The 14344-nt window shown below is 46.6% G+C and overlaps 1 protein-coding gene across 2 annotated transcripts in view; it reads right to left on the bottom strand.

Moving 5' to 3' along the window:
- The window catches only part of fam135b (family with sequence similarity 135 member B), a 607420-nt gene that overhangs the window by 113736 nt on the left and 479340 nt on the right, over positions 1 to 14344 (bottom strand). For both annotated transcript variants that reach the window (XM_072468261.1, XM_072468262.1), the window contains exon 14: positions 4959 to 5131. In XM_072468261.1, coding sequence (XP_072324362.1) covers positions 4959 to 5131 — 173 coding nt within the window. The remainder of the gene's footprint in view (positions 1 to 4958; positions 5132 to 14344) is intronic.

Raw genomic sequence — 14344 nt, forward strand, 5'->3', positions numbered from 1 at the left:
CAAATGTGGTCTCACCAACACACTATACAATTGCAACAACACTTCTCTACTTTTATATTCCTGTCCTTTTGCAATAAACGGCAACATTCCATAGAATCATAGAATCCCTACAGTGCAGAAGGAGGCCATTTGGCCCATCGAGTCTGCATCGACCCTCTAAAAGAGCACCATATCTAGGCCCAATCCCCCACTCTATCCCTGTAACCCCACCGAGGAGCAATTTAGCATGGACAATCCACCTAACCTGCACATCTTTGGTCTGTGGGAGGAAACCGGAGCACCCAGAGGAAACCCCTGCAGACACGGGGAGAAAGTGCAAACTCCACACAGTCACCCGAGATTGGAATCGAATCCGGGTCCCTGGCGCTATGAGGCAGAAGTGCTAACCACTGTGCCATCATTTGCCTTTCTTGTTACATTTTGTACCTGCATACAGACTTTCTGCGATTCATTAAGAAAGACATCCAGATCCCTCTGCCCAGATGCATTTTGAATCTGCTTTCCATTTAGATAATAATTTGCCTGATTATTCTTTCGGCCAAAATAGATAACCTCACACTTATCCAGATTATAGCCCATCTGCCAAATTTTGGCCCAATCTCCCATACTATCTATATCCGTCTGTAAAATCTGTATCTCCTCTTCACTATCTGCTTTCCCACCTATTTTAGTGTCATCCACAACATTTTCTATGTTACTCTTTATCCCTACTTGCAGATAATGTACATAGATTGTAAACAGTTGAGGACTGAACCCTGCGGCATCCCACTAGTTACAGTTTGCAAGCCAGAGAAGGACCCATTTAACCCACTCACTGCATTCTGTCAGTCAGCCAATCCTCAAACCAATCTAGTATTCTACCTCCAACCTCCTGCGATCTCACCTTCTGGATCAGTCTTTTATGCGGCACCTTGTCAAATGCTTTCTGGACGTCTAGATATACCTCATCCACAGGTTCCCCATTATCCACCTTGCTGGCTATGTCCTCAAAGAACTCAAGCAAGGTTAGTCAAGCCTGATTTACCCTTTATAAAACCATGCTGAACTTTGTCTTTCCAATTGTTCAGTCATCTCCTCCTTAATGATTGTTTCCAGTAACTTCCCCACCACAGAGGTGAATTTAACTGGTCTATAGTTTCCTATTTTTTGCCTCTCTCCCTGAATAGGGGAGTTACATTCCAATCCACAAGGACTTTTCCAAACTCCAGGGAATTTTGAAATATCATAACCAATGCATCGACTATATCTGCTGCCACCTCCTTTAATACCCAAGGGTGCAGGCCATCAGGTCCCAAAGACTTATCTGCCTTTAGTTCCATTAGTTTACTCAATACCTTTTCCCTACTGATGGTTATTGCACTAAGTTCCTCTGCATTAACTGCAGTTCTTGGAAAAAATGTATTATCCTCTACCGTGAAGACAGAGGCAGAATATTGATTCAATGCCTCCACCATCACTATGTTCCCCATTTTTACCTCACCAGTATTGTCGTCTAAAGGACCAATATTCACTTTAGCTATTCTCGTCCTCTTTATATACTGATAGAAGATCTTGGTATCTGTGTATGTTTCCTGCTAGTTTCCTTTCTTAGTTCACCTTAACTTTTTTGATTCATTTTTAGCAGCCTTTTACTGACCTTTAAAGTTCTCCCAATGCTCCAGTTTACCACTAGCTCTTGCAGTATGGTATGCCCTAGTTTTTGCCTTTATGTTCTCCTTGACCTCCTTGTTTCACCATGGAACGTTTTCTCCCTTTTATAATTCCTCTTCCTCTCAGGAATATACTTTAATTGAGAGCTGTTTAATATCTCTCTGATCATCCACCACTGTTCTTCAATCATGTTTCAGTAATCCCCACCAAATCATACCCATTTGTCTCTATTTGTGCCATCAGCTCATTGACCTTATTTTGAATACTGCGTGCATTTAGGCACAAGGTTTTTAAAATACGTCTGACTGATTTGTCTTTCCCTTGCAGGATTCTCTTGTGCACTATGCTCATCAGACATTCTGACCTCCCTTATGAATCTCTGATAACACTCAGCCTCAACACCAATTTTCACTCCCCAAGTTACCTTACATTTTAATTTTCTTACCCCACCGTAGTCGTTAGACTTACTCTGCCTGTTCATTCTATCAACCTCTACATGCTGGCCTGTTCCATTATACTTCATGCAGCCAAGGTCAGAAGGAAAGTTGAACAGTTAATCATCTTGACAATGGCTGCATGCTCTGTAAAATTTTAGCCCATTCTCTCCTGGAACTAAATATTCACAGTCTGGCATAAATATGAGGACATTTTTGAGATAGCTATCCTATATGACTTGGAAAGCAAGCAGAGATCTTGAGAACACAAACTTTTTCAGAAATTGTACATGGATTAGTCTAGATTACAACCCCCACCCCCCCAACCACCCCCCCCCCCCCAAAGGATAAGATATGACTGAAAAAAGATTGTTTACAATCTCAGCTAATATGGGATATATGGAGAGGATGGAGATATGTTGCTTGGTCAGAAGTTTAGGAGATAGCGTTGAGAGAGAAAAGCGGTGCCTTCTGGACAAGATGAGCTTGGAGGGTGCATGAAGGAAGATAGGAGAGAAATACAGTAAGGTGAGTTCAGGGTTAGGGCAAGAGGAACTTTATAGGAGGTTTGGCCCAGTAAGCTAGGGGAAAGGAGGGATAGGGCAAAAGCAGCGGATTGGATGCTCTCGATCTCAATGACTAAGCAATCCATGAGCTCCTCAAACTTGTTACTGGCAGTGAAAGTGGAGAAGGCAGGGGAGAGGGGTTTGCAGTTGAGAAAAAATGTTGGGGGCTATCTTTGCAATCCAGGATGATCCAGGATTAGCGATCAATTTTCGATAGTGCTTTTGTGGTTCAGACAAACCTGTCAGTGAATGGTTCAACCTGTTGTTTGCCATGTCCGTTTAAGTCTGCGTTCTTTACACTTAAGGAAGCGGCGATGTAAGTCATCCTGGGGAACAGTCAAATTGGATTGGATTTGTTTATTGTCACATGTACCGAGGTACAGTGAAAAGTATTTTTCTGCGAGCAGCTCAAACAGATCATTAAGTACATGAAAATAAAATAAAAGGATAATACATAATAGGGCAATACAAGGTTCACAATGTAAATACATAGACATCGGCATTGGATGAAGCATACAGGAGTGTAGTATTAATCAGGTCAGTCCATCAGAAGGTCGTTTAGAGTCTAGTAACAGCGGGAAGGAGCAGTTTTTGAATCTGTTTGTGCGTATTCTGAGTCTTTTGTATGTCTTGCCCGATGGAAGAAGTTGGAAGAGTGAGTAAGCCGGGTGGGAGGGGTCTTTGATTATGCTGCCCGCTTTCCCCAGGCAGCGGGAGGTGTACAGAGAGTCAATGGATGGGAGGCAGGTTTGTGTAATGGACTGGGCTGTGCTCATGACTCTCTGAAGTTTCTTGTGGTCTGTCACAGGTTGTGACAGAATAATCGTTTGATTGGGGATTAAGTCCAAGGTAAAGGTGAGGATGTGGTTGAGCAGAGAGATATCTGCAGAAATATAGTGGTGATGAATGGAGGGACCAAGGTTAGTGCAATAACTTGGCTCCACCAGTTCTGAACTATAAATGCTGATTAACACAACTATTTAGAGGTGATGCAGATTCAGTGCTTCCAGTAATGCCTCTAGGATCTAAACTGAGTAAAGTCGCACTCTGCTTGGGTGATCCCGTTTGCTAATTACCAATTGGATGAGCAGGACACATGACCCTTCAGAAGATTGCCCTTCCAGGGGCTAGCTTCTACAGTTAGACAGTTGGGATTTTACTAAGCCTTGCTATGTAGGTTGCAAATGTGGAATTGAATTTAAATTGTTGCAAAATCATGGAGTGCTTTGGGTGGAAATGCCCTCTTACCAAATCCACCGATCTCTATAATCGAGCTTGCTTTGGACGCGCTTGGGGATGCAAGGCATTGGATTAAATTATAGGTTTGGGTCCCACACACGCTTAACAACATTGCCTGCTTCATTCCCTCCTCCTCAACTCTGTTTGCTTTGCAGAAATATTCTAATCGTTCAACATACCGTACCTAATCTTCAGCAGAGGAAACAAAGGGATCCGCTCTACCCAATACAGTTACCTCTGCAGCTCTCTTCTACTTTGACTTCGACTGGACCAGGTTCTCTGCTGATAATCTTGCAAGTGCACTTGCTGCTTTTTTTACCTCATCACCAAATGTAGGAACTTGGCTCCATCAGTTATGAACGAACTGTAAATTTTTATTAACACGACAACTATTCATGGGGTGATGCAGATTCAGTGCTTCTAGTCATGCCTTCAGGATCTAACTGAGCAAAATCCGCGATCTGCTTGGACGATCCTGCATGCTGGTTACTGATTTTGAGATGGCAGTTCGAAGTGAATTAGGGAGAGTTTCTACTCCAGCGTGGATACAGAAGGGAGCAGAGTTTGGAAGGTGGAAGCGGGATATGTGTGGAAAACGACAGAATGAAATCATAGAAATCACAGAATTTACAGTGCAGAAGGAGGTCATTCGGCACATCCAGTCTGCACCGGCTCTTGGAAAGAGCATCCTACTTAAGCCAATGCCTCCAACCTATCCCTGTAACTCAGTAACCCCACCCAACCGCTTTGGACACTAGGGGCAATTTAGCAAGGCCAATCCACCTGACCTGTACATCTTTGAACTGTGGGAGGAAACTGGAGCACCCGGAGGAAACCCATGCAGACACAGGGAGAACGTGCAGACTCCGCACAGACAGTGACCCAAGCCGTGAATCGAACCTGGGACCCTGGAGCTGTGAAGCAACTGTGCTAACCACTGTGCTACCGTGCTGCCATGTTTCGAGATACTGACCTGTGCTGTGGTTGGACAGACCTGCTATGAATTCTCCTCTCCTGCTGGCTGAGTGAGGGATATGATTTTAAATCTAACTCCACAGTTGTTACCTACCATCCAATCCATGAACACAAATAATCAGGTGGATTCCCTCCTCCAAATTCTCCTCCTCCTCTTCTTCTTCTGGGGTGAAGTAAGGGATATCAGAAGCAAGAAGGGGCAGGTCACTGTACAATACGCCATCAAACTTCAGTCCCTTTAGCAGCTCTCCCTTGGCCTGTACAAAACTGCAATAAAAAAGTTGCAATGTTGAGATCTGTATATATATATATAGCATACAGAGAGGCGTTGGCTGGTACATTACCCTTGTCCTTGGCTTTCACCTCGGAGCCACAATCACTATTTGAGCATGGTAAATATCCTTTTTTACACCCTTTAAACATTTCAAAAGGTTTATAATGTAAGCACTTCAGCGATAAAATAACTCTCCATATTAGGAAAGGGGGGCGATCAAGGCCTTGATTTTCAGTCTGGGATCAGGGACCCATGTTCAGCTCATTTCCAGATCCCAGTCCCGCAACATATCTGTGTCACTCATGCAATATAATTATTAAATGTAGTTGGGCCTGTGTCAAACTAAGCACACAATTAGTGATGCCGAGGTGGCGGGAGCTGCCTGCTGTGCATGATCGTCAAAGACAGATGCCAGCCATGATGGTGTCTGCTGTTGCCTTGGAGATAGCACATCAGAGGATCAGCAGCCTCATTATGCAGAGAAGTGATGACACAGCCAAAGAAAACATACTGCGTCAATTCTCACACGAAAACTCCTGGGGGCAAAATATTTCATCATTAAAAAAGGGCTTAATTTCTCCCTAATAATAATCTTTATTGTCACAAGTAGGCTTACATTAACACTGCAATGAAGTTACTGTGAAAAGCCACATTCCGGCGCCTGTTCGGGTGCACAGAGGGAAAATTCAGAATGTCCAAATTACCTAATAGCATGTCTTTTGGGACTTGTGGGAGGAAACCGGAGCACCCGGAGGAAACCCATGCAGACACGGGGAGAACGTGCAGACTCCACACAGACAGTGACCCAAGCCGGGAATCGAACTTGCGGCCCTGGTGCTGTGACACCATAGTGCTAACTACTGTGCTACCGTGCTGCCCGACACTGCTACCTGCACTGAACCCAATAGCTGTGCACCAACATGCATTATCCTGCTCTGATTTGGCGATTTGCAGTTCAACAATATGTATGTGGATGGCTCCTCTGGCCCACCCAGGCCCAAGAACAGACTCCTTCAGGAGCTTAAAAGCTGCTAAGTGGAGGCAAGTGGGTTTCCGGCTCCCACCTTAGCTTTGAAAATTACAATTCTTCTTCGAGGCATCAGGACTGACACGCTATCTAACAGCATCATTTTCAAAGTTCCCTTCTCGCCTCCATGGGTGATTGAAAATCCCAGCCATAATTTTTTATGGTTCAAATGGGACAATATTTTCATCAAGTAGCCTTCTTTCGTGGGAATTATTATGAGTTCTTCCCTATACTCTTTCCTCTGTCCTTTCTGTTGCTCTGTTCCAATTATGGCAAACAGTGAATTTGCCCTTCTTTCTATGTTATCTATGTCCTAATGCTTAAGAGTCGCCAGGTATCAAATGATACCACCACAAGTTTCAACCGGCTATCCATCAAAGAGCCAAACAGCAGTTAGATAGTTCAAGGTCAAGGGTACTTTATTTACACACAATTAGTCATGCAACTACTGGTTAACTACACCTATTGACTAAGACAACCTGTACTTAACTTCGGGCACCCGGCTTAGGTCAGAGAAACAGTGGTCGCTGTTCGATTCTGGATCTTCTCGGGTCCGAAGGATTAACTGCTGCTCAGCGAGGCTCATCCGCCTGGTAGCGAGTGTTGAACTTGTACTTGCTTCTGGTGTTGCTGCACTTGGAGATGGCCATAACCGGAGTACCAGGACCAAGACAGGAAGAACATGTGGCGGGCTCTTCTTCTTATACTTAGGGGTTTTCGCGCTCTTTTGGGCGGTCCTTCGGTTTGGGCTCCACTAATTGGGTGATCCGTGATCACTCCGTTCGATTCCTACCAATAAGTGGGCGGGGATCTGGATGGCTGGGCATGTCCCAAGCGGTCACTAACCCCGTTGTTTGCATTTCCCTTGAACAGGGAGTGGCGCTGAAAGGTCTGGGATTGTCCCGGTTGCTCGAGTACCAGTCCTTTGTATTGGTGAAGATGGGCCATCAAATGCTAATCAGCCCCATTAAAATGCTAATTGGACGGAGTTTCGATACCGTCTGGACTTCTTGCTCACAAATATGCGTTTCAGGCTCTGAGCCTGCCTGAGTCTTGGCTTGTCCATTTTACCCACTCGGCTTTGCGAGTTTCTCGGTACCTAGTTGGAAGTGGCCATCCCAGATGGCTACACTCCGTCCTCTTGATCCTCTACGCGAAGCGTGAAGGATCAAATACTGGGTCTCATTTGTTCTCTGAAATGCCGGGTACCCTCAACCAAGGACAGGTTCTACTATACTCTGTCCTATGGGTCAAAAACAATGACCTAAATTACCCTAAACACATATCTAAAAATTCCTAAGGGGCCATTTAACATTCAATAAAAAAAGGGAACCTCTAACTGTCTCCAACGAGACTACACTCATGCTGCTATTTAACAATCAAATAACTTATCTTACAATACAAAAATCCAATAGCAGCATCACATTTCTTCTGATCACTAACATTCATACGCAGAAATTAAGTTTTATTAACAAAAACACCAACCGCGGAATTTAGTAAAGAGGAAGGTTCAGAAAGAGTGTGGGGTTTGCTGGAGTCCGAGGAAAGGGGCTCTAAAGGTGTCTACTGGAGGGCGGGAGGCTCTCTTTCTCCATTTCCGCAATCTAATTGTATGGATGACACTGCACAATATGGCTATCACTAGTAAGGCTTCCATTGTGTATGTCAGTGAATAACACTTAATGAGATTCTCACACCATGTGGGGGTATCAGTGGCTGGGTCTATGTGTGGTGTATTGTCCAGGCTGGGGATGTTGTGTTGGGTAGTCGTGTTCGGGGCCTGTGTGGTGAGGGAGGTGGGGGTAGGTAACGCGTGCAACTGTACTGTTCCAGCGACAATGATGATGCCGATCATCAGGGTCGTCTTCATCTTGTTCAGGCTTTTCTTTGCCGCTGACTAGCTTCGTATCTTTCTAGGGGAACAAGCATTGTGTCCATTATAATCTTGTTGTTTAATATCTTGTATGTCTGTCTGTTTCTCCTTAACGTCAATGTCCCATTAGAATTGTCACAATATGTGACTCCCTCATTCTTTTTTTTTTTAAACAACCATTTGCGGAGACAAGACATCCGAAAAAAAAATTCTGTGTCCCAGTGCGAGCACTCTCGCAGCCTGTGGTCGATGGGACAATTTCTCTGTCCTCTGCAAACTTGTTTTTCCAACCAAGTGATTCTGACATGTAAATAGTATGTGGGGGATAGCAATAGAGGGTTGCCGGAGAGAGCAAAAGTTGTGGCAAAATGCATTCTTTAAACCACAGGACTGAAAAAGAACCGTAAAAGAGTTTCGAAACCAATTATCCGAATGGGGTGGTGCGTATGATCCGCGGCAGGGTGAGGTCCATGGGTAGGGTGGTGATCAGTGCCGTTGCTCCACTACCTGAGCTTAGCTGACCGAATGTATAGGGGGTCCTCAGGCAGGGCGGGGATAAGTGCCGTTACACCACTGCCTGAGTGACCTTCCAAGAGCAGTAAGAATTTGTAAATATATGGGCTCCAACAAACTTCTTTCTTTCACTGCCACGTGGCGTCAGAAGAGTAGTTATGACTGTATCAAGAAAGCGTCCGTGAGGACGACACACAAAATCGTACAAGAGAGAGCGAACAACATTTAAAAACAAACTAAACATCAAAGCAGGCAGATTCCATCAGAGTATAGGACACCGTAAATCTCAATCGGTTCCTGACTCTCATCATCTGCACACCTCAAGGTTCCATTCCAAAAAGATTGTCAAAGGGGTTACCATGGTGGGAGTCAGACTCGGAGTTGTCACCGTCTCCCGGGTGCCAAACTCGTGCATGTAGTTTGCATGCTAACGCGGCGTGTGCCGATGTGGGGTCCATTTAATCATTCCTTGTCAGACAACAGGAATTATCACGGTGCCAGTGTTTCATGATCCGTAGGGAGGTCGCAAGTGGGCTATCGTCAGTTGGCGGATCAGGTTCCAGTGTGGGCAAATAAATCGTCTCAAAGAGGCTGAGCGTATCCTGGTCGGGTCTCTGGGACTGTAGTGACTGGGGCCTGGTTCGTGGGACCTTTGTTCGGGTCTCTCAGGGGCTTCAGTTGGGCTGTCGTTGTCGCTTGCAGCCGAATCAAGCGCCAGGGTGAAATTTGATTCTGGGGGCGGGGTCAAGGTCGTGTCTGTGGACGTGCTGTTGTTGCTGGGGGAGGGCGGGATCGGGTTGTCAGTGGGCGGGTCCTCATTGTCTGCCATCGCCAATGCGAGATGGTGCGAGTGGCTGCACTGCGTTCCATAAACCTTAAGCTGATTTACATGGAACCATCCTGATTTTCCATTCGGATATGTGATTTTATAAACTGAGGGGCTTACTTTGTGCGAGATTGAATAGGGTCCTGCAAATTTCGGGGAGAGGAATGAGCTGGGGTTGTATAATGTGATCATTACTTGCTGCCTGACTGTATACTCTGTCGGGTGTACTGTTTTATCAAAGCAGGCCTTACTCTGCTTTCGTTTAGCGCCTAGTTGAACAGCTGCAGCGAGCTGTGCTGCTTTAATATTTTCTACAATGTGCTGGACTGCTTTCTCCTGGGCCAGGGCGGTGACTGCGGGATTGGCCAGATCAAGTCCGAATAAGTATTCGGTACCCTTCATGGGTCGTCCGGTCATGAGGGTATGGGGAGTATATCCTGTTGAGCTCGACACTGTGTTCCTAATAAACATCAGTGCGAATGGGAGCACCGTGTCCCATGTTGTATTGTGCTGCTGCACCATTTTCCGAAGTGTGGCCTTTAGTGTCCGATTCATGCGCTCCACAATGCCGCTGGACTGCGGGTAATAGGCAATGTGGAACTTTTGCTTAATCCCAAATATCATCATCACATTTTTCATGACCCTGTCAGTAAAGTGGGAACCTTGGTCTGACTCAATACTATGGGGGAGTCCCCATCTCGTAAAAATTTGCTCTGTTAAGATCTTTGCCATTGCCTTGGCTGTATTTGTTCTCGAGTGGAACGCTTCGACCCATTTCGTAAATGTGTCTATTACCACTAACACATATTTGTATCCATTTCTGCAGGGGGGAGGGGACCAATTTAATCCAATTGAAGGTTTGTTCACGGGCCATTTACAGGGTGGGTGTGGCGTAGCTGGGCTTTTTTCGTGTACCTATCAGGGTTGTTTTGTGCACAAACCAAGCAGTTTTCGAAGTAATGAGATACGTCAGTTTTCAAATCAGGCCACCAGCAGAGGGGTCTGAGGTGGGCAAGGGTGGATTCAATCCCTTGGTGTCCACATCTGTCATGGAACTTACAAATGATCTCATTCCTGTCCTGGGCGGGGACTACATAAATTCCATTTTTTAAAACAATCCCCTCATGGACCGTCAAAGAATTCCTAAACTTTTCGTAGGGAGCTGGGAAGTTTCCTTTTAAAATTTTGTCTAATGTCTCGTCTTGCTTTTGTGCCTGGGCTAAGTCTTGGATGTTGGTCTGTGAGACCTCAACCGCGTGTACCTGGGCACTCTTGGGGGGTTGCCAAAAGTGGCCATGCCTGCCTTCGCTAGGGTGTCAGCTTTCACGTTGCCGGGTGTAGAGGAACGATGGTGACTTCTTACTTTAACGATGCCATATTTCCTGCCTTTAGCTGTCTGAAGGATATGTTTGAGCAGTGGGGCTGAAGGTAGAGGTTTTCCGTCGGTGGAAATAAATCCTCTCGATTCCCACAGGGGTAGGAATTCTGTTAGGTTGTTGCAGACGTACAAACTGACTGAATATATGTCTACAGGGGTCGGGAACGAATCGGGGTGCTGGACAATGTAAGCAATTGCTGCTAACTCGGCTGCCTGCGAACCTAAGTGTCCAGGCAACTTTAAAGCTTTCTCTTCTAAAGCACGTCCCTGCGCGTCCTCTACATAAATCCCACATCCTGTTATCCTTTTTCCGTCAAGGACTGTGGAGGAGCCATCTACGTAAATTCTCAGTGCTTTGTCTGTGGGCTGGGTCGTCTGTCGTCCGATACCTGTCTTTCTTGGTACTGACTTGGGAACTGTGCTGTTCTTGGGGTCTATAGATCTCGCACTCATGGGGGGTTCCTGCATAATGCAAATTATCGGGCAGAAACGTGTGTGTTTTTGTCTGTTATACAGTGATGTTGCATCCCTGTAGGTGTAGGGTCCATCGCGCTGCTCGAATTTGGCTTACTGTGCCATCCTTTAGTCTGCCGTCCAATAAAAGCTGTGTCGGGGTGTGCTCGGCCAAAATAGTTACTGGATTGAGTCCGGTTATGTAAGAGAAGTCCTGTACCGCCCAGAAAACTGCTTACAGGTGCCTTTCGCAGGCTGAAAATCCTTGTTCCACCAGATCCAAGACTCGTGAGGCATAGGGTACAGGTTCTAGACGATCGTGCCTTTCCTGAAGGAGTACGGCCGAAAGGGTTCGGACGGTGGTCGCTACCTCTATCGCATATGGGGAGTGTGGATCTGGGGCTTGCAAAGCGGGGGCTGTGCTCAGGGAGCGTTTCAATGCATCCACGGCATCCGTTTGCTGTGGAAGCCATTTCCATGGGGCCTGTTTCTTTAGGAGCTTGGAAAATGGGGCTGGTTTTGTGGCAAATCCATCTATGTGGTTTCTACAATATCCAACCAGTCCTAAAAATGACCGGAGTGCTGTAACGTTTTGGGGTCAGGGCAATTTGACAATGGAATCTATGCGTTTGTGTTCTATTTCACGCTTCCCATGCATGATGACCATATATGTGACTTTTTCCTGAAGGATTTGGGCTTTCTTGGGGTTAATTTTGCATCTAATCATTGTGAGCAGTTCTAATAATTCTGAAAGAAGCGAAATGCGCTCTTCCTTGGTCTCAGTCTGTAGGAGCAAGTCGTCCACACACTAAACAAGGCATTCAGTGCGTGAAAATTTAGATAATCCATTTGCCAATTGTCTGTGAAAAATGGAGGGGGAGTTGTGGAAGCCTTGTGGAAGGCATGAGCACGTGTAAAGCTGTCCCTGGAAAGTGAATGCAAATTTATACTGGCATGCTTTGTCCAGTGGTATGGACCAGAAGCCATTGCTAATGTCCAGTACCGTAAAAAATTTCGACTGGAGTCCCTGTCTCAACATGGTCTCTGTTGCCACTCGTGGCAACGGTGGGGGCTGTTAGGGGAGTCACTTTGTTCAACTCTCTGTAGTCGATGGTCAGTCGCCAAGAACCATCAAGTTTTCTTACTGGCCAAATCGGGGCATTATTCGTCGATGCGATGGGTCGAATCACTCCTTGATTCAATAAACTTTGTATTAACTTGGCTATCTCTCCCTCGGCTTGCCGGGGGAAGCCGTACTGTTTCTGGGGCTTGGGGTTCCGGTTTACGCAACTCCCGAAAGTTTCATGAAACAAAATCTATTGAGTTTACCTTATATCCCTTTGTTAGTACGCATGCAAATTACACACTTCCGAATTTTGGAGGTTTGATCGATACTGTTTCCCTTGTGGTTTATTTTACTTTGCCAATTTGGATACCAATTCAGATGCTTTTGTGGGTTCTCTCGGAGTAACACGGTCACTTCTGGGACGAGTCCCATCAGATGTCGCCAATAACTGTTGTGAGTTCTTCCCTATACTTTTTTCTCTGTCCTTTCTGTGGCTCTGTTCCAATTATGGTAATCAGTGAATTTGCCCTTCTTCCTATGTTATCTATGTCCTAATGCTTAGAGTGGCAGGTATCAAATGATACCACTACAAGTTTTAACTGGCTATCGATCAAAGAGCCAAACACCAGTTAGTTAGCTCAAGGTCAAGGGTACTTTATCGACACACAATTAGTCATGCAACATAAACACTACCAGTTAACTACACCTATCAACTAAGACAACCTGTAATTAACTTCAGGCACCCGGCTTAGGTCAGAGAAACAGTGGCTGCTGTTCAATTCTGGATCTATCGAGTCCGAAGGAGTAACTGCTGCTCAGCTAGGCTCATCCGCCTGGTAGCGAGCGTTGAACTTGTACTTGCTTCTGGTGTTGCTGCACTTGGAGATGGCCGTAACTGGGGTACCAGGACCAAGAGAGAGCGAACATGTGGTGGACTCTTCTTCATATACTTAGGGGCTTTCGCGCTGGTGGACTCTTCTTCATATACTTAGGGGCTTTCGCGCTCTTTTGGGCGGTCTTCCGGTTTGGGCCCCACTGATTGGGTGATCCCTGATCACTCCGTTCAATTCCTAACCAATAAGTGGGCGGGGATCTGGATGGCTGGGCGTGTCCCAAGCGGTCACTGACCCTGTTGTTTGCGTTTCCTTTGAACAGGGAGTGGCACCAAAATGTCTGGGACTGCCCCGGTTGCTCGAGTACCAGTCCTTTGTTTTGGTGAAGATGGGCCATCAAATGCTAATTGGCCCCATTAAAATGCTAATTGGACGGAGATTCGATACCGTCTCGATAAGGTGCTCCTTAATCTATGCCATAGTCTGACTCCTGTCTGTCTGCTGACAGCTCGCTCACGCCAATCACCATCACACAGTATGCCCAGATCGAGGACCACCGTGCCCTCTCAGTGATCCTCAATGCTCCCAGCCTTCCATGCTTTGTCGCTACATCTAGGTGTGTCCCCAGGATGCACATCAGATGTAGAGGCAGCCTGTTGCTTACCGCCTGTGGCCTTTGATGACCCTGCCAGGTGTGCACTGGAGAGCCTGGGCCGGAGGGCCCCTGCTGTCTTGCGGGTGGCGCTTGCATTGCTGTGCCAACCTATTCCACCTGCTGACCCCAAGGTGTGCCATTGTCAGGAAGGGGACTTGGGAGAGCTAGTGCTCGCCATCGTCATCCTGTAGGCAGGTTCAGTCGGTGCCCACGAGCCCTGGGGTCATGTTAGGACAGAGGGGCAGCAGGATTGAGCATCTGAGGCCCCTGCATTACCTGGCTCTATCAGCCCTGGAGGCTCCCCATTGTGTGCACCATGCAGTCGATACCCTCAGCGATGCCCCTCTGTGACCGGACCACAGTCTACAGTGCCGTGCCAAAATCCACCTGCGTCTGGGGCGTGATCCTCAGTGCTTCGGCAATGACTACCTGAGACTGGGACATGCTCCGCAGCCCCCCAGCAAGGCTCACGTGCGTCTGTGTCTCGTCCCCCAAGGGCGGCATGGTGGCACAGTGATTAGCACTGCTGCCTCACAACGGCAGGGATCCGGGATCGGTTCAGACATCGGGCGACTGTGTAGA

The sequence above is a fragment of the Scyliorhinus torazame genome, chromosome 11, assembly GCF_047496885.1.
Source record: "Scyliorhinus torazame isolate Kashiwa2021f chromosome 11, sScyTor2.1, whole genome shotgun sequence".
Classification (NCBI taxonomy): domain Eukaryota; kingdom Metazoa; phylum Chordata; class Chondrichthyes; order Carcharhiniformes; family Scyliorhinidae; genus Scyliorhinus; species Scyliorhinus torazame.